This window comes from Dromiciops gliroides, chromosome 2 (genome assembly GCF_019393635.1).
Source record: "Dromiciops gliroides isolate mDroGli1 chromosome 2, mDroGli1.pri, whole genome shotgun sequence".
NCBI classification, from domain to species: domain Eukaryota; kingdom Metazoa; phylum Chordata; class Mammalia; order Microbiotheria; family Microbiotheriidae; genus Dromiciops; species Dromiciops gliroides.
The window spans coordinates 662,647,498-662,668,808 of record NC_057862.1 but is presented as its reverse complement, the minus strand read 5'-3'; the positions used below and the strand labels follow the sequence as shown (position 1 = coordinate 662,668,808).

Sequence of the window (21,311 nt, the reverse complement as noted above, 5' to 3'; positions counted from 1 at the left end):
GAGGTTAAGTGGTGCCCAGGGTCATACCACTATTAATGTCTGAGGCCAGATTTGAACTCAGGTTTTCCTAAGGGCAGACCCAGCACTCTATCCACACATATGACCAAGGAAACACATAAAAGCTACATGTAGTAAATATTTGGCTAGGGAACATGTTAAGGGAAACACATGAAGTACTGATGTGGACATGGCACACATGAGGCTGGGGCAGCTCACATCTCCAATGTGATAAAATGGCTGACATCCTCTGGTAATTTAAACCAAACTGTTTTCTGTTGGGTAAAGTCTGCCCTTAACCATGCACCACACAACCTCCACTGATTTTATCATTTCAAGCCCGGGCTGTATTGTCTGACATCTTATGGCTAGTGAGGTGCACTCTGACTTTCAGCCACTAAGAGCTACCTACTATTCTCTTCCCATTTCCTGGAGTATAGAATTCAGAAGCCTTTCCTTGGAAAGGTCAGGTTAATGCTCTTATAGTGCCCAGCTTGGGATTGTAACACACCACAACCATCTGGAGAACTAACAAAAGCCATTTTAATTCCCCCAGACTTAAATTTTGTTTTTTTTCTTTTGAATCCTGGAGTATAAAGATTTTAAGTCTATGGTGGTAGTTAACTATATGACTTGGGGTTAGAAAACTCCTTATAACTTCCATTAGAAACCTGATCGCTAGCCTGTCCCTGTTTAAGTGTATTTTACATAATGGCTCCCAAGCTCCAACTGGAGTTATGTGGTAAGATGAGGTTTTAAGGCTCATCTTCCTCCTAAGATTCATTAAGATGTTAATTATGTTCAGAATGTTTCTCTATAGTTATTTTATGTGTGTTAAGGTTTCCCTTCTGGTTAAAAGCTCTTTCACATTTATAACAGATATTGAGTTTCATTTCTGTATCTGTTATTGAATCTTTATTAAGTTTTCCCTTACGGATGAAGGCTTTCCCACATTTACTACACTGAAAGGGTCTCTCCCGATTATGATGGTAAGTTAGGCTTTCCTGATTGGTGAAGGCTTTCCCACAATCATTACATTTATAGGGTTTCTCTCCAGTATGAATTCTTTTATGTCTCTTAAGGCTTCCCTTCTGGCGGAAGGCTTTCCCACATTCATTACATTCAAAGGGTTTCTCTCCAGTATGAGTTATTTTATGCAGAGTTAGGGATCTTTTCACACTGAATGACTTCCCACATTCATTACATATATAAGGTTTCTCTCCAGTATGAACTCTCTTATGGATAATAAGGTTTGCTCTTGTGGTAAAGGCTTTATCACATTCATTGCACTGGAAGGTTTTTTTTCCAGTATGAAATACCTGATGATTATTTAGGCTTTGGTGACTGGTGAAAGCTTTCCCACATTCACTACATTTATAGGGCTTCTCTCCAGTATGGATTCTTGTATGTCTTTTAAGGTTTTCCATTGCAATAAAAGCCTTCCCACATTGATTACATATATAGGGTTTTTCTCCAGAATGTGATCTCTTATGTCGTTTAAGATTTGCCTTGTGGGTAAAGACTTTGCCACATTCATCACATTGAAAGGTTTTATCTCCAGCATGAAATAGTTGATGACGAATTAAACTTTGATGATCAGTGTATGCTTTCCCACATTCATTACATTTATAGGGTTTCTCTCCAGTATGAGTCCTCTTATGTGTTTTAAGGTTTGTACACCACCTGAAGGCTTTCCCACATTCATTACATACATAGGGTTTCTCTGCACTGTGAACTCTCTTATGTCTGTTAAGAGCTCTCCTCAGTATAAATGCCCTTCCACATTCATTACATTCAAAAGACATCTCACCTGTATGGATTCTCTCATGACTTTTAAGGTTTCCCTTGAGGCTAAATGCCTTCCCACATTCATTACATATGTAGGGTTTTTCTCCACTATGCAGTTTTTTATGTACCCTAAGGGATGCACGGTACCTGAAGCCTTTCCCACATAAATTACATTCCAAATGGTTTTCTCTAGTATGACTTATTTGATGTGTCTTAAGGATTCCCCTCTGCCTAAAGCATTTCCCACATTCACTGCATTTATAGGGTTTCTCATTAGCATGCATTCTCTGATGTCTCATAAGACATGAGTAGTATCTGAAGGTTCTCCCACATGTATTGCATTTCAATTGTTTCTCTTTAGTATGAATTATCTTATGTTTATTAAGGATTCCTTTCTTGCTGAAGGCTTTCCCACAATCATCACACCGATAGGGTTTCAGACCACTGTGATTTTTTTGATGAACAGTAAAGCATGAAATGCTGCTGAAGTTTATGTTACATTCATTAGACTTATGGAGTTTCCCTGGGGCATGTTTTCTATGGTAATGAATAACATTTGATTGGTAATTGAAGGGCTTTTTGCATTTACTATCCTTACAAAGTGACTTCCCGGTGGAAATTCTCTTATGTTTAAATGGATCTAAGACCTGTTTTAAGCTCTTTCTAAGTGTATCACATTTATAGAAACTTTCTCCCATAGGAACTCTCTGTTGAGGAATGACTTTTTCCTCCCTAGGCTTTGTCTCTTGCTTTTCCTTTTGCCTGTCTAATTCAATATCATGAGCCCAAGTTTCTTCCAAAGTAGATTGCCTGGGGCCATCCTTTGTAAATGTTCCTTGTTCTTTCACAAAAATATCCTGATTTAGAGTGGGTTCCTTGATTTCACATCTTGTCTTCTGACTAAGGGAACCTGAAAGCAACAAAACATGTAAATAGCCATTATTCTCTGTGATGGAAGAAAGCAAAGGGTATATACTAAGTCTAGGTTGTCTTTTCCTCCAAAGACAATGATGATTAACTGGGGAAAGGTTGAACACTTATTGTTGCCAGGAAACTGAAGCCCAATACAATTAAGAAAAAATTATATCAGAGCAACTAGCTGCCCAGGATTTAATGAATTACATTCCAGGGTACTGAAAGAATTTATAAATGTCATCAGAATATCCTCATTAATAATAGTTAGGGATAATGTCTCCATCTTCAGAAAGAAGAAACAGATTTTTATTTGTAAACTAAAGACTGATAAGCTTCAAGGTAATCTCCAGATAAATTCAGGGGAAAGACTGTCAAATCATTTAGTAATAGAGTGTTTGCCATGCCAATCAAACTACCAAAAGATTACTTTAAAGAACTTGAAAACATAATTATATAATTCATCTGGAGGAACAAAAGCTCAAAAATCTAAAGGGAAATTTTTTTAAAGTGCCAAGGAAGGGAGCCTAGCAACACCAACCTAGCAACATCTTAGCCACATCAAACAGTTCTCCAACTATACTTCAAAACAAAAATCATTAAAGCTATTTGGTTCTGGTTACAAAAAAGAGAAGTTAATCAGTGAAACAGATTAGATATACAATATTCAGAAGCAAATGAACCTAGTAAATCCAAATACTTCAAGGACTAGAGGAGGACCTCACTATTTTGAGAGAAAAAATACTATGCTAGAAAAACTAGAAAGCAGTCTGAGCAGAAACTAGGTTTATAACACTCTGTACCAAAATAAATTCCAAATGGATTAAATATAAGAGGTCATATTTTAAACAGATTTGAGGAGACAAGAATAAATTACTTTTCCTATCTATGGCTAGGGGAAGATTTCATGACCAAACAAGGGATTAAAAAGAGGATCATAGACTATAAAATGGACCACTTTAATTATATATGTATAATATATTATATATAATAATAATATATCATATATATATATATATTGCACAAACAAACGAAATGCAGCTACAATTCGTAGGGAAACAGGTAACTACCCCGCCAAAAATATTTGCTGCATTTCCCTCTACCAATCAGCACTTCACATATATTCTCTAGCATCACATCTCAATACATGTCTTTTTGAGAAGGTTCCAAGAGCCCCCATTCCTCCTGGGTGAAGTTACCCTTCTCATAGCATTAATTTCATACCACTTCCTTGCTAAAAACTGCTGTATTACCCCAATTCACTTAAGGTATAGGATAATTCAATTCCCTGAAGAAGTCACATAAGATCCCCACAAAATGTCTTCTGCTCCAGTCAAACAAATCTCACTCTTGTTTAATCTGTCTTTCACATGATGCTTCCCTAGCCAAGAATCCCTCTTCCCTTTCCTCTCTACCTAATCAAATTTCAACTGGATCCTCTGCACAATTACCTAGTTCTTAATAAAGTGTTACCAAATCACTCATCCTTAATTACCTATTCTTTCGAACTCTCAAAGTACTACTAGTGGTAATACTACATTGCATATACTCAGATTACTTTCTGAGAAAACCTGTTGCTTTTGAAAGCCCTCACCATCTTGGTCCAGAACTCTCACTTAGTCAATAATGCTGTCGACATCTCACTTTAACAGAAAACTGACTGCTCTGTGAGGCCATCACACATCTCCTTTCCCTCTTCACTCTTCTCACACACTATGATCCAGCCCTTCTCATAAGGCCTAAGGAAAGCTCCCAGTCCAACACCTTTACTCACCGGCTGGGATGATGTATACTGTGTTTCCCATATGTTTATTTTCCATGCACTCACCTAAAAAAGTGCTAATCAGGACTCCTCCCTCTGCCATCCACGGTGCTCCTATTCTTTCCATCTGGGAAATCACATCTGGTATGGAAACAGGAAGGCCTCCTTATTGGAAAATAAATGATAAAATACTTAGAGCAGAGAGAAAATCCAGAATTCAATCTTAGCCTCTTGCTCGTTAAGGAACTGAGAGTATGCTTCGGGGGCGGTCACTGGTTCAGAGGAAATGATTTCATCCCATTCTTTCCTAGAAATATACACACCTTTCATGTCTTCAAGCATCTACACTGGGTCTCTGGGGGAGACTCTCTGACCTGAATGAATAGTCAGTAGTGAAAGTGCCGTCTTAGCACAATAAATCTACTAATATCCCATCATATAACATATACACCTTTCACTTAAGTAGAGAGAGCAGACTTTGGGTACCAAACAACTCTGAAAGCACTCTGTAACATGAATTCAGGACATTATCCCTCCATAAGAAAGGAAGCACTTAAGGCATCAGTCAACCAGGAGGAAATGGAAATGCAAAGACAACCCAGGGAAGCTGATAATGTGTCAGGGAGAGCCAACCTTACCAAGAGAGAGAAAATTCTCATAGTTCTCCAGCATCACATCCCAATACATGTCCTTCTGAGAAGGTTCCAAGAGCCCCCATTCCTCCCAGGTAAAGTCCACAGCCACATCTTGGAAGGTCAGTGGTATCTGAAATAGCAAATAAAACACCTGCTCACTCAGGAACCAGCCCTCACAGCTCTGAGGAAGTTGGCAGAATGTAAAAGCACTGTTTCTCAAAGAATTAAGGGTTTTAAATACTCAATTTTAATTATTTCTGGGGAGCTTACTTACTGGTTACCTCACTTTATACTAACTCAACATTATTAAAAAAAGTTTACCACTCAAAGTCAAACTTACAAATGAGCTTCCATACTGAACCCAATGTGAATCATCCATGTTATTTGCAAACTCCAAATCACACAACTGAGGAAATCAATTGAGGGCCTTAACATTACTGACTCCCTTAGACTGTGCTGCAAGATGTGTAAATGTTACAAGTATAATCAGGTCTATGCAGACCACACACTAGTTAGTTATGTGCCAGCCAGCTAATTGATTCTACTTTATCATCTAATCATCCTCAGTGCCACAATTTAGGGGTCTGGACTAATATTTTCCTATTAATTAATAAACTTGCAACCTCTTCCTCATCCTCACTTATAAAATGAGCATTAAAATAATACCTCCCTTATAATCTTGTTGTGAGGATCAAGGCCTAGGGATTAGTACTGGCCTGAGATTTTGCTCCTATGAGGAGCTCTCTGACAAAGAAATTCTTTCTGTCAATGCAGATTAGTACCTTTCCTGTAGATATGATCACCTTAGAAAGTTCCCCCAGAGAGTTAAGTGACTTATCCAGGGGGAGGGCTAGCTTTGACATCACTCCCAGAAGTCCATAATGCTTCTGGCAATACAGTTCCCTCTGATATTAGGCATTGTGTATTCTGTTCTCTTGGTTCTGCCTTCAAGTTGCCTTTGTGAATTCAAATCATCTGGCCGGGACAAACTACCTGTTTGGGTGCTGAGAGAACTGGCAAGTGTGATTGCTGAGTCATTTTCAATGATATCTGAACATTTACGAAACATAGGAGAAGAACCACACATTAAGATAATAGTAATATTGTCCTGGTTCACACAAAATAGGAAGAACAGAATATAAAGACTTGTTCTATTTTACCAATTAATATATTAATGTATTATTAATATTAATTATGGGGCAGCTAGGTGGCGCAGTGGATAAAGCACCGGCCCTGGATTCAGGAGTACCTGAGTTCAAATCTGGCCTCAGACACTTGACATGTACTAGCTGTGTGACCCTGGGCAAGTCACTTAACCCCCATTGCCTTGCAAAAAACCCCCAAAACAAATATTAATTATATTAACTAGTTAATTTCACTAAACTTTCTCCCCAATTTTTATTCTTTATCATAAGGGATATCTCTCTGGGAAGGGTTGGGTGAGCTATAAGGGAAAATATTAAGCAATATGGAAACAAAAAGGACTAATAAAAATTCAATTTAAGAGATCAGAGAAAATGGGAGAGGAACCATTAGGGTAAGACAAATGTTGTCCTGATTGAAAAAAAAAAAGGTATATGTGTGTGACCAAAAGCTATTCACTAATAGATAAGTAGTCAAAGGATATAAACAGTTCTCAAAAAATTGCAAATTTAACAAGTATATGAAAGAACTCTCCAAATCACAACTAATAAAAGAAATGCACATTAAAACAATCGTGAAGTTTTACCTCACACCCTGCCAACTGGGAATAGTCAGTGTTGGAGGGGCTGGGGAAGATAGACACACTAGTGCATTATTGGTGGAACTGTGAATTGGTAGAACCATTTTGGAAAGAAATTTGGGATTATTCCAATAAAGTGACTAAAATATCCATGCCTTTTGACCCAGGGATCCCATTACTAGGCTTATGTGCAAAGGAAGCCATTGATAAGAAGTCCCCATATAGACTAAAATATTTATAGCAACACCTTTTGTGATTGCAAAGATTTGGAAATAAAATAGATTCCCATGGAGCAGTTAGGTGTCGCGAGGGATAAATCACCAGTCCTGGATTCAGGAGGACCTGAGTTCAAATATGACTTCAGACAGTTGACATTTACTATCTGTGTGACACTGGGAAAGTCACTTAACCTTCATTGCCCTGAAAGAAAAAAAGGATGCCCATAGATTGGAGAATGGCTAAAAAAATTATGGTACATTAAAAATAATAGAATATTATTGCTCTCTAAGAAAGGAAAACATGATGAATACAAAGAAGCATGGAAAGATCTACATGAACTGATGCAGTAAAGTGCAGGCTAGAAAACAATACACACTATATGCACTACAATAACATACACAATAAACAATATATACAATAACAAATGGATAAAACCACCAAAAAAATTTAAAAATGTATGTTGTACAACTAAACAGAAATTTTTTCCATGGCTTGAAAGAAGAGCTATGAGAAGGCATCCCTGTCCCTTTGTAGAGGCAGGAGATCCACAAATATTAGACATTGTACATACTTACAGACTTTCTTGATATATCAATTATGCTGATTTTTTCATCTTTCTTGTCTTTTTCTTTAAAAATACCATTGGGGGGGCAGTAGATAAAGCACTGGCCCTGGATTCAGGAGGACCAGAGTTCAAATCCGGCCTCAAACACTTGACACTTACTAGCTGTGTGTGACCCTGGGCAAGTCATGTAACCTTCATTGCCCCACAAAAAAATAAAAAATAAAAGTACCATTTGTTATCAGAGATGGCTCTTTGGGAGGGGAATGGAAACTATGGGAAATTATGGTTATGTAAAAAACAAAAGATAGCAAAATAAATTTATTTAAAAAAATATTGACTGAAATTCAGGTAACCCCTATCTAGGACATTCCCTTTATTCATCTATTAGATTAGTATTACTACCTCTTCTCTCTACTCACAAGACTATGAGATTAATTCTTTATTACCTCTTGCCTATTTTACTGTCAACGGCCCCCTACTAAGTCTCCCTACCTCAAGTCTCTCCTCACTCCAGTCCATTCTACACACTGAGGACACTGGAATGATCACTCCCTATTCCTGGAAGTTATAGCTCTTACAACCCAGCTGAAGATCCATTATCATCTCTGATGGTTCTGTCCTCCTGCTGATTCATATTGAGCCTCCAATCCATCAATGTTCCCTCCTAGTCTTTGGAAGGCCAAAACTAATATTAAAGATGAAATTCAATAAGGATGAATATAGTCACAAAAGCACAGAATATGAGATTTGGAAAGGACCTCACTTAGTGGGAAGAGAATCCACCCCATTTGCTACCAGACAAATAGTTTGTCTGGTAGGTTCTTGAAGTTCTACACCCATGTACACACAAGTATAAGAGTGGGGAGGCAGAGTAAGATAGTCAGTTCTAAAGAATCTGGGAGTTTTATTGGATAGGTGGCCAACAGGAGATGGCAATCGGATATAGCAGCCAGAAAATCTAATGAGTTCTCAGGCTTATTAAGAAAGGTATAGGGGCAGCTAGGTGGCGCAGTGGATAAAGCATTGGCCTTGGATTCAGGAAGACCTGAGTTCAAATCCAGCCTCAGACACTTGACACTTAACTAGCTGTGTGACCCTGGGCAAGTCACTTAACCCTCATTGCCCTGCAAAAAAAAAAAAAAAGAAAGAAAGGTATAGCTTCCAGGAATAGGGAAAGGATAAACTTATTATATTCTGACCTGCTGCAGAGAGAGTTTCATTTGGGAAGCCAGTTTGAGAAGGGCATGGATCAGCTGGAGGGTGTCCTGAGGAGAGCAACCTTAATGGTGAAGGACCCTGAATCAACGTCATGTGAATCAGATGAAAGAAGTGGGTATGTCTAAACTGAAGAAGACTGAAGAGTAACATGATAGATATCTTCTAGTATTTGAAGGCCTGTCCCCTGGAAAATGGATTGGCACAAAACCAGGGACACAATAGTAAGAAGTGACAAAAATGGGACATCAAGAAAAACCTTCTAACAGCTGGAACTCTACAAAGATGGAATGAGCTGCCTCAAGAGGTTGTGGGTATGGGGCAGCTAGGTGGCGCAGTGGATAAAGCACTGGCCCTGGATTCAGGAGTTCCTGAGTTCAAATCCGGCCTCAGACACTTGACACTTACTAGCTGTGTGACCCTGGGCAAGCCACTTAACCCCATTGCCCCGTTGAAAAAAAAAAAAAGAGGTCGTGGGTGCTCCTGCTTTGGCAGTCTTCCAATAGAAGCTGGGTGAACACCTGCAATTTCATATGTGGGGATTGTGTTATAAGTGTTATAGTGGGGTACAGTCAACAAGCATTTATGTGCCCACTGTGCTAAATATTCAGAACACAAAGGCAAAAAACATTCCCTACTTTCTAGGAACTCACAGTGTAAGGGGTGTATGAGTTAGACTACATGGCGAATTAGGTCCCTTCCAATTCTCAAATTCTGTTATTTTTTGGTCTGCATCAATTCATATAAGTCTTCTAATGTTTCTCCAAAATCTTCATACTCATCATGGCTTATGGGATGATATTCCTTTATAAACCTCAATTTATTCAGTAATTTCCCAACTAATGAGAATCTAACTGGTTTCCAGTTCTTCACTACCACAAAGAGAGCAGAGGCAATATGAATATTTGGGCAGATAGGGATCTTCCTTCTTTCTTTAATTGCTTAAGGATACAGATGTAGAGACAGGAGCACTGGGTCAAAGAGTTAGAGCATGAGTTTGTAACCAGACACAAGGAAGACAATGTCACAAAAGGCAAAATAGATTACTTCAATCCAATGAGAATAAAATGCTTTTGCTCAAATAAAATACATACATACATACATATGTACATACACATATACATACTATATACATACATATATACATTTTATATATATATATACTAAGAGGTACAGTGAAATAGGGGAAAGACTATTGGCTCTGGAGTCAAAAGATCTGGGTTCAAATTCTACCTCTGAAGCTTATAAGACCTGTGTGATCTTGAACAAGTCACTTATTCTCCCTAGGCCTCAGTATCCTCAACTGTAAATTGAGAGGCTTGGGCAACATGGCTTCTGAATTACCTTTTGGCTCAAGATCTCTAATCCTAAGTAAAGATACAGGCATAGAAATCTCTTTGCAAAGTAATTGATAAAATCTTGACATCTAAAGTCAACAAGGAACTTATCCAAGTCCCCTGTATCTAGGATAGAAGTGGGAAAGGATATCAGCAAAAACACAGACATTCAAGAACTACCCAAAAAAGTACCAGCTTGTCAGGGCTGATAATTAGACAGATGCAAACTCTGCCCTTTACCTTCACACCTACTAAGCTGCTCAAGATGCAATAATTCCGTGTTTGTGGGGATATGAAAACACTGGCAAACATTCCCTAGTCCAAGAGCTGCAAGTTGTTCTAACCATCTTAGAAAACACGTTGGAATTCCACAAAAAAAGTTACAAAGCTCTTCACACTCTCTGCCCCAGCTGACTGGTCCCACAATTTGTTAATTGTTTATTTGTCTTTTACCCTTAAGGAGTTTCTGACAAAATGAAAAAAACCTATATGCAAGAAAAATTGTAGCAGTGATATTTGCAACAGAAAAAAAAGGCAACAGTATTTCCAAAGGACTAACTGGTTACTGTGATCTAAGGAATGACAAATATGACGATTTCAGAGAAATAGAGGGAGATAAAGTGAACAGAGAAGAGTCATAATCGACACAATTACTAGAGTGACAGGAATAAAAATAACTTTTAATGACAACATAAATCATGGCTAGGAGTGTTGGATTTGGGGTTAGAAGACTTGAGTTCAAATTCTGGCTCCACCAGTTACTGTGTGACCTTTGGCAAGTCATCTTAGCCTCTTTTAGTCTGTTTCTTCATCTATTAAGTGAAGCAGATGGATTAGATAATTGACTCATACTGTTCCATCTAGTTTTAAATCAATCAATGAATACTGGACAATATCACTAATAACTCACAAAGTAAACCCACTCCTACTTTTAGCAGAAAACTACCAAAGGGTAAGGATTCATGAATTACAAAATCAGGAGGTTGGATTTCATTCCTTCTAGCTCAAAAATTTTATGAACTCTGTTTTGTCTGTTAAAACTTCTAAGGTTGGGGCAGCTAGGTGGTGCAGTAGATAAAGCACCGGCCCTGGATTCAGGAGTACCTGAGTTCAAATCTGGCCTCAGACACTTGACACTTACAAGCTGTGTGACCCTGGGCAAGTCACTTAACCCTCATTGCCCCACCAAAAAAAAAAAAAACCAGAAAGAAAAAAAAACTTCTAAGGTCTTTGAGGGTACAAAAATGAGTTCAGGATCCTGGATGCAGAAGAGAGAGGACGAGAAAGAGAAAAGGGATGGCATTTCAGGAAAGAGTAAGTTTTTAAGTCACCTGGGACCTGGTTGTTAGGAGCACTGAAGTCATTCCCTCCTTTTCTCCTCGTTTCACCTTTCTTGGGGAAGAGCAGAGTACTGAGAAGCCAGACCTGAAGGATAAGAAGGAAGTCAGGAAGGAGACCCAGTTCTACCTAGTAGTTCCCAACCTAAGAGAATGCAATTTCACATACACACACACATGCACACACACACATACATACACATGCACACACATATGCACACACATATGCACACAAACACATACCCATGCTCACACTCCCACACATACTCACATGCACACACACACAATACATACACACACACACACCTATCATCCTTACAGAGGGAAGACCTCAACTACATCAGCTGTATGCTTTAGAGAGCAAGCAGATGGTTAAGAATACACCAGAAATTCAGGCTGTGAACAAACTGATTTCTTTCTTTCTTTTTTTTTTTTTATAAGCCCATGACAACCTAAGCAAGAGGGGGTGTTTAAGAAGCCCAGACAAGGGTTGCATCTCTGAGAACAGGCCCAAAGTCAGTCATGGCATCAATCAGATTCTCTCACCGTTTCCTTTTTCTCTCCTTTCTTGCCCATCAACCAATTACAATAATCAAAATCCCCAAAGGATAAATCTGGAAGTAGAGGTAACAGGTAACACCTTGCTTCCCTAACAGCAACTACTCTTGGGCCCTTGAAAAACGAGGGATGTCAAGGATGGAACTTTTCCTGTGCAAAATGAGAAAGCTGGGAGGGATTTCTAGCAGTGTTTTATCCCCACTTTAATCTGAACAAAGAACCAGAGAATCCCAGAAACCTCCCTACTCCAACCAGCTGTCAAAAATATCTTATTTTGGGCATGTAAGTGTTACATGCTGATTTTCTCCTTTTGCTCTCCTTAGTGGACAATGATTTAACACATAATTGCTCATCTGGAGAGGCCTTTGCCACCAAACATGGCTAATAAACTGAGAGGAAACTGATCATTTGTTTTTAAAACTTCTAGAACTTACATAAATAGCTCTCGTTCAAACTAATATAGCAATGGCCTGTTGAAGTCTTGAAGGCATTGTGGAACCATTATTAAAATGATGGGGGAGAATATGAGAGGTGCCAGGAAACTGGACACAGGTAAACGTTATCCTGGGTTTCAGAAAAGGTTAAAAGAGCAGACTCTACAAACTCTAGGTCCCACGCCTGACCTTATTCTTGGCAAAATTCTAGAAGTTCTTATTAAACGGATAGTTAAGAGGTTTTTAGAAAGGGAGGCAGGGGAGATGAAGGATCAGCACAGATTCTTCAAGAAGTTACACTAGATTAACCTCATTTCTTTTGATATAATGTTTCCTAGATGTGTGGATCGTGCTACAAAGTTCGCCTTTGCTCCACTGTCATCCCCATCCAATCCCCCAGGGCTCTGTTTTGGATGAATTCCCTTCTCTATCTACCCCGGCTCTTGGAGAATCAATCCATCACCCAATAAACACTTATTAAGCTCCTACTATGTGCCGGGCCCTTGCTAAGGGCCAGAGATCCAAAAAGACAAATTCATCCGCTCCCTTGGGGTCCCGGAGGACCCCAGTTCCTCTCCAGGGCTAGCCTTCACCATTTGGGGTGACAGGTCTTGGGTTCAAATTCCCTGCCCCACACTCGTAGCGCACGGCACCCTCCCATTCCCTTTTTCCACGCCCTTTCCCCTCCCCCGGTCCCAGGGGGAGCCTCCGGGAGCTCCCCAACACCACGCACGCATACGCGCACACCTGCACGCATACACACACACACACCCTACACACATGCACACACACACCTACTCAATCCTGCACACACACATACGTGCACACACACCCCTGCACACACATACACAAACGCACACGTACACATACACACATGCACAAACACACACTCCCTGACTCACCCACCAGCACAAAGGCCCGCCAAGAACTAAAAGCCGGAATAATCAAACCCTTCCTCGGCCTCCCTTCAAGAACTGCGGATGCGCAGAGCTCACCCTAAACTACATTTCCCACAATTCACTAGGACCTATCCAACCAGGGCTCGAAAAGGCTGGACCGCGGGGAACTTTTATCTTGGAAGCTAAGCGGGGAAATGGCTGCCTGTGGGAGCCTTCTGCGCAGGCGCTGCTTGTTCAGAAAGTCTTGACTGACCGACCACATCTCTGCTGAAGTGGGGAGCTTTGTGTTTACTTGTTATAAGGGAAGATTGTTTGTTTCTTTTAATTTTTGGAGTGGGTCATGTGATTATGAGTGATTCTAAAAAGATGAAATCTACATGTAAGCAGTAGATCAAAAGATGCAGGGCACTGTTTCGGAGGCGCAGCCAATAGAATTAGGCTACTCCCAAACACGCACTAGGCTAAGGCAGAATGTCATTTTGTCTCTTGGTGACCAATACCTTCCTTCCGCCCCCCCCCCCTTCACCCCCTCCCGTGCCAGGGTGACTCCACCATAGGTCATGTGCACCTGTGTCAACATTCTCTCTGTCTCTCTGTCTCTGTCTCTGTCTCTCTCATTTTTTACAGATGAGATCACAAAATAATTAGGTGTAAGAGCTTACATTTTAATTTAGGAAAATACTTGAAATTTTTTTAAATGGAATTTTTTTTTACTAAAAACAATTTAAACATAAAGACCCACAGAAAATTAAAATAAGGAGCAGCAGCAAAATGTATTTTGCTACTAGTGAATTGGCTCAAATGCAACTTCTCTTTTAATGATTAAAGAGCTTTTTGAAACCAGGAAGATCTGGGTTTAAATCCTGCCTCTGATACAAAGTGGCTGTGTTACCTTGAATGTCACTTAAACTCTTTAATTCTCCAGGTCAATATGCAAAACGATCCCTGGCTGAGCATGCTGAACTGCTTTGGAAAAGAGTCTCTTCATCTTGTATCTTCCCATAGGGATAAAATCATAGGTGCAGTCCTGACCCGTTTTTATCAGATGAGCTCAAAAAAAATCCAGGGTAGCAATCATGATCTCAGACAAGGCCACAGTAAAAGTGGACATGTTTTAAAGAGACAAGGGGGGGGGTAGGTGGCGCAGTGGATAAAGCACCAGCCCTGGATTCAGGAGTACCTGAGTTCAAATCCAGCCTCAGACGCTTGACACTTACTAGCTGTGTGACCCTGGGAAAGTCACTTAACCCCCATTGCCTCGCAAAAAAAAAAAAAAAAGAGAGACAACAGGGAAACGTTGTCGATCAGTCATGTCCAACTCTTCATGAACCCATTTGGGTTTTTTTGGCAAAGATACTGGAGTGGTTGCCATGTCCTTTTCCAGTTCATTTTACAGTTGATGAAACCAAGGCAAACAGAGTTAAGGGGCTTGCCCAGGGTAACACAACTAGTAAATGTCTGAGGATGGATTTGAAATCAGAAAGATGAGCCTTTCAGATTCTAAGCCTGGAATTCTATCCACTCTGCTACCTAGCTGCCCAATAAAATAATACCAATCTTTAATACAAGCACCCACTGGCATAAAGTCTAAGTACTTATGTCAAGAGATATTATTAATCATCTACATGTGCTGGACACTGTGCTAAGTGTTAGGGATACAGAAATGACAAAAACCTTTCCTATCTTCAAGAAGTTTAGTTTAATGCTAATATGGGAATTTTTTATTTCTAATTTTCTTTACTTCATTTATATCATCCAGGGCTCAAGGCTATTCCTCTTGCAATTTTAGGCTAACCTGTAGCCAGTCTTCCATTAATATTAACCACAGCTGAACAAAAGCTGACTGATGGAATAACACTTTTAAGGGGAGACTGAAAATCCTAAAATAGAAACCAAAGGTTATTTTGACAACCCCAAGAAGAAGAATCCCAACTGTCTCTGACTTCTCAGTTATCTTGGAAACATGTAAATCCCTTCCCCCTCAACCAGCCCATTGAGAATCCTCTAACTATAGAGGCAGCTAGGTGGCGAAGTGATTAAAGCATGGGCTCTGGATTCAGGAGAACCTGATTTCAAATCTGGCCTCAGACACTTGACATTTACTAGCTGTGTAACTCTGGGCAGTCACTTAACTCTCATTGCCCTGCCCCCCTCCAAAAAAAAAGTTTAATCAGTAGCCTGACTTAGTTTACTTATAGAGTCTAATTAAATAGGTTTGTTTGATTAGAAAATTTATGAGATTATGATTCTGCTTGACTAAGTTTGTTCATCTTTTAAGATATTAAAAGAAACATGGGATTATGAATTTGTCTTTTTTAACTGTCATAGCCTCAAAGAATGTAGGAGATTGTAATGTGTAAATGAATTATTTCTTTAGCATAATTTTGCCTGTATATTAAAAAAAAAAGCTCTTTAGAATCCTAACCTTGTTCAGGTTAATTTTTTTTCTAAACCCTGAACCTGTGGTTGGGGATAATAAAACTTAGGTTTTACCTCTATAATTTCTTTATTGTAATAAAACTATTTCTGTAACAGTTAATTACCACATGAACTCTTAAAGGCTATATTTCCCCCATGACAAATGTTTTGGACACTGTGCTAAGTGCTAGAGATAAGGAGAAGACAAAAACTGTCCCTATTCTCAAAGAACTCAGTCCAATGGTGGAAACAACTATGTGTAAACAAGATACACACAGGATAACATAGAAGGCACAGATGTGAGTCAATCTAAAAAAACGGAGGGATGAGAGAGAAGAAGGGAGAAGGAAGAGATAGAATGGGCTAAATCATCACAGGTAAAAGAGGTAAGAGCTTTTACAAGGAAGAGCTTTTACAGTGGAGGGGAAATGGGGAACTAGCAGGGAACACTTGAACCTCACTCATCAGAATTGGTTCAAGAAGGGCAGACTATATAAACACACTTATTCTTCAGTTGTTTCAGTCATGTCTGATTCTTCATGGCTCCATTTGGAGTTTTCTTGACAGAAATACTGGAGTGGTTTGCCATTTCCTTCTCCAGCTCATTTTACAGGTGAGGAAACAGAGGCAAACAGGGTGAAGTGACTTATCCAGGATCACACAGCTAGTGAGTGTCTGAAGCCATATTTGAACTCTTGAAGATGAGTCTTCCTGACTCCAGGCTTGGCACTCTATCCACTGCTCCCCATAGGGGCCCATATACATATTTAATTGGATATAGAAATCTACCTTACCCTACTGAAAAGTAGAAGGAGAAGGGAATAAGGGAAAGGGGGTGTGTGATAAGAAGGAGTGTAGAGTAAAGGGGTCATGGGGCGGGAGGAAAATAGACTTTTGATGAGGGATAGGGTAAAAGAGATTGAGAGAGAGAGAGAGAGAGAGAGAGAGAGAGAAGGAGAAAAGAAATTAAGATGGAGGGAAATACAATTAGTAATCATAATTAGGTTAAAATAAAGGGTTGAAACAAAGTATATTATGCTTTAGCCAAGGTAAAAAAGGCATAGGTAGCAATCATACTCTCAGACAAAGCAAAACCAAAAATAGACCTAATTAAACAGGGAAACTACCTTTAGCTAAAAGGCACCATAGACAGTGAAGTAATATCAATACCAAATATATATGCACCAAATGGCAGAGCATCCAAATTCTTAAAGGAAAAATTAAATGAGTTACAGAAGAAAATTAGACAGTAAAGTTATAATAGTGGGGGGGGGGTTTCTGAAATGAATAGAATTTTAGAAGTTAGATGTGATAGCCCTTTGGATAAAATTGAATGGAAATAGAAAGGATATGTCTTTATCTCAGCTGGACATGGCACCCTCACAAAAACTGACCATGTATTAGTGCATAAAACTCTCACAGCTAAATGCAAAACAAAGATTAAATGTACCCTTTTCAGACCATGATGCAATAAAATTACCTTTAATAAAGGACATTGGAAACATGATTAAAAACTAATTAGGGGCAGCTAGATGGCGAAGTGGTTAAAGCACCGGCCCTGAATTCAGGAGTACCTGAGTTCAAATCCGGTCTCAGACACTTGACACTTACTAGCTGTGTGACCCTGGGCAAGTCACTTAACCCTCATTGCCCCCCCCCACAAAAAAAACTAATTAGAAACTAAATAATCAAATCCTAAAGAATTAGTGGGTCAAAAAACAAATCATAAAAACAGTAACTTCATTAAAGATAATGACAGTGAGATAACATATCAGAATTTCTGGGATGAAGATAAAGCAGTCCTTAGGGGAAATTTTATACATCTAACCTCTTACTTAAAAAAGAAAAAGAGAGAGAGAGAGAAAGTAGATCAATGAATTAGGAATGCAGGGTTTTTTGGGTTTTTTTTTTTTTTTGGTGGTAGTGGTTTGTTTTTGTTTTTGTTTTATTTTTTTTCGGGGCAATGAGGGTTAAGTGACTTGCCCAGGGCCACGCAGCTAGTAAGTGTCAAGTGTCTTATGCCGGATTTGAACTCAGGTCCTCCTGAATCCAAGGCCAGTGCTTTATCCACTACACCACCTAGCTGCCCCAAGAATGCAGTTTTAAAAAAAAAAAACTAGAAAAAAAAAACAAATTTAAAATTCCCAATTAAACACCAAAATAGAAATCCTGAAAATCAAAAGAAAGATTAATAAAATTGAAAGTAGAAGAAAACCAACCATTGAACTAAGAAATGAAACTGGGAGTTGAATTTATGAAAGAAAGAATAAAATAGATAACTTATTGGTTAATTTTACTTTAAAAAAGAAAGAAGAAAACCAAATTACCAGTATCAAAAATGAAAAGAGTGAATGCTACCACCAGTGATGATGAAATTAAAGCAATTTCAGGAGCTATTTTGCCTGATTATATGCCAACTAAACTGGTAACCTAAGAAAAATGGATGCATATTTACAAAAATATAAATTGTCCATGTTAGCAGAAGAAATAAAATACTTGAATCATAGTGTAAGGGCCAAATTTAATATGGGGAGAGTTAATTGGGTGGCTTGCCATAATATTGGGGTTCAGAAAATAATGAAGGACCTCTAGGTCCAAAGTTTCCTCTCTTCCAAACTGCCTTTTTTAGTTATTTCTCCCAGGCTAATAAGAAAGGAGATTAACAGCCTCTTTTCCACAAACAAATCAGGTTTTATTAATGGGAATAAAATATACAACAAAGTTGAAGTTAATAAAGCCAGGGACAAGGGAATAGGAGAAGAGAAAAATGGATAAGCTCCCTGGCTCTAGCAAAGACTGATTCAATCCCTAAACTTGCTTCCAGCTCAGCTAATTCGAAAAGCTGGCCTCGTTTCTATTAACTCACCACCTGGGGTCTGTAGTTTCTATGGGAGTCAGCTGTACAGCCCCTCTCCAGTCCGCTCTCAGAAGCTCACCAACAGGAAAAAGCTCTCCCAGCCTCAGCGTTCTCTTTTCTACTTTTTCTCTCCCTCCCCCAAAAGGGAGGTCCTTCAAGCTGTATGGCTAAGAGAGTGGTCCCCCTGCTGATGTCAGCAATATACATCACTCAGGGCAGGCCAAGCGTGGCCTACATCTAGTCATCCCAAGTAGGTACTTAGTCGGTTTCTCAAACAATACTAAATCAATCCGGTGGGACCCCTGGGCATCTGCCAAATTCCATTATTTTATCACAATAGAAAAAGAAATTGAATAAGCAATAAATGAGCTCCCTAAGAAAAAATCTCCAGAATAAGACAGATTTACAAGTGAATTCTACCAAACACTTAAAGAATAATAAAGTCCAATACTATCCAAACTATTTGGAAAAAATATATCAAGGAGTGCTACCGAATACCTTTTATATAACAAATATGGCTTAAACCAAGGAGAGCAAAATCAGAGAAAAAAAGGGGTAGGAAACAATTCCATTTAAAATTATTGTAGACAATATAAAATACTTGAGAGTCTAACTGCCAGGACAAGACTAGGGACTATATGAATACAATTACATAATACTTTTCACATAAATAAAGACAGATCTAAGCAAACAGAGAAATATTAATTGCTCATGGGTAGACTGAGCCAATATAATAAAAATAACAATTCTACCTAAATTATTTATTCAGTGCCATACCAATCAAATGGCCAAATAATTATCTGATAGATCTAGAAAAAATAATAAAATTCATCTGGAAGAACAAGGGTGAAGAATATCAATGGAATCAATGGAAAAAAATGAGGTAAGGCAACCAAACAGTACCAAATTTCAAACCACATTACAAAGTGGTAATTATCAAAACAATCTGGTACTGGCTAAAAATAGAATGGCGAATCAGTGAAATAGATTAGGCACACAACACACAATTGTAAATGACCATTTATCTAGAGTCTGATAAACCCAAAGATCCAAGCTTTTTGGGCAAGAACTCACTATTTAACAAAAATTGATAGGAAAGGGGCAGCTAGGTGGCACAGTGGATAAAGCGCAGACCCTGGATTCAGGAGGACCTGAGTTCAAATCCAGCCTCAGACACTTGATACTTACCAGCTGTGTGACCCTGGGCAAGTCACTTAACCCCCATTGTCCCGCCCCCCCCAAAAAAAGAGCCATTCCCCAGTTCATATAGTCAAATGATATGAACAGGAAGTTTCTAGACAAAGAAATCAAAGCCATCAGCAATCATAAAAATTCTCTAAATCACTATTGGTTAGAGAAATACAAATTAAAACAACTCAGACATACCACCTCACAACTATCAGATCGGTTAACATGACCGAAAAGGAAATGACAATTGCTGGAGGGGCTGTGGAAAAATTGGGACACTAATGCATTATTGATGGAGTTGTGAACTGGACTCACCATTCTAGAGAACAATTTGGATCTGTGTCCAACAGGCTATAAAACTTCCTAACTTTTGAGCCAGCAATACCATTACTAGGTCTATATATCAAAGAAATCAAAGAGAAAGGAAAAGGACCTATATATACAAAAATATTTGTAGCTGTCATTTTGTGGTGGCAAAGAATTGATAATTGAGGGGATATCCATCAATTGGGGAATGGCTAAACAAGTTGTAGTATATGATTGTGATGGAATACTACCATGCTGTAAGAAGTGATGAGAGGGATGGTTTCAGAAAAACATGGGAAGTCCTATATGAACTGATGCAAAGTAAAGTAAGCAGAACCAGAAGAACATTATACACAGTAATGGCATATTTGGTAGCTAGGTGGCACAGCAGGTAGAATGCTGAATTCAAATCCAGCCTCAGACACTTAACTACCAATATGACCTTGGGCAAGTCACTTGACTGTTTGCCTCAGTTCCTCATCTGTAAAATGAGCTGGAGAAGGAAATGGCAAACTACTCCAGTATCTTTGTCAGTGTAATGATTGGAATGACGCCACCTACTAGAGACTTGCTGTGGAAAAGCTCCACCATGAGGAAAATGCCTCAGAGGCATTGTGGCTTTTCCTTGGCATCAGGAAATGACGTTTGCTCATGGGTGCTGTCTATCAAGGCTACCAGCCAATCAACTTGAGGAGCCTCCTATGGTCTGGGAGGAGACAGGAAAGAGGAAAGGGAGCCTGCGCAGAGAGCGCTGGCCCTTTTGGCTTCCGGACTTGATGGTGGTGGCGGCAGAGGACTTCACAGGAAATTTGAGGAAAGATAGGAATGCCAGGCTGTTAGAATTCTGTTCTCAATCTTTTTCTTTCTATTTTCCAATAAACCCTTAAAAACCTAAACTCGTTTTATCAGTGATTTTTAGTCAGTTTCCCCCAAACTGGGGGAACAGATTAGAATCCACATTTAGAATCTTAAATTACACATCAGTAAAACCCCAAAATGGGGGAATGGAGAGTCAGACATAACTGAACAAAAACAAAAGGATAGCGCCTATTAGGTACTTTACAATTATTATGCCATTTACCTTCATAACAACCCTAGGAGATGGGTACTATTATTTTCCTTCTCAGCAGAGAACCTTGCTTCATATTTCATTGAAAACTT

The 21,311-nt window shown here is 39.0% G+C and overlaps 1 protein-coding gene across 2 annotated transcripts; it reads right to left on the bottom strand.

Annotated features, from left to right (window-relative positions):
* LOC122741063 (zinc finger protein 883-like) lies at nt 1-13,560 on the bottom strand. Of its 2 annotated transcripts, none has more exons than XM_043984128.1 (5): nt 13,385-13,560; nt 11,485-11,578; nt 5,098-5,224; nt 4,526-4,624; nt 1-2,695 (listed from the first exon to the last, which is right to left on the bottom strand). In XM_043984128.1, the coding sequence occupies exons 2-5, from the start codon at nt 11,515-11,517 to the stop codon at nt 789-791; spliced, it is 2,166 nt and encodes a 721-aa protein (XP_043840063.1). In that variant the 5' UTR covers nt 11,518-11,578; nt 13,385-13,560; the 3' UTR covers nt 1-788. The 2 variants fall into 2 exon arrangements, with proteins under 2 accessions (XP_043840063.1, XP_043840062.1); XM_043984127.1 differs by having other exon boundaries at nt 13,389-13,560.
* Nucleotides 13,561-21,311: the final 7,751 nt, after the last annotated feature.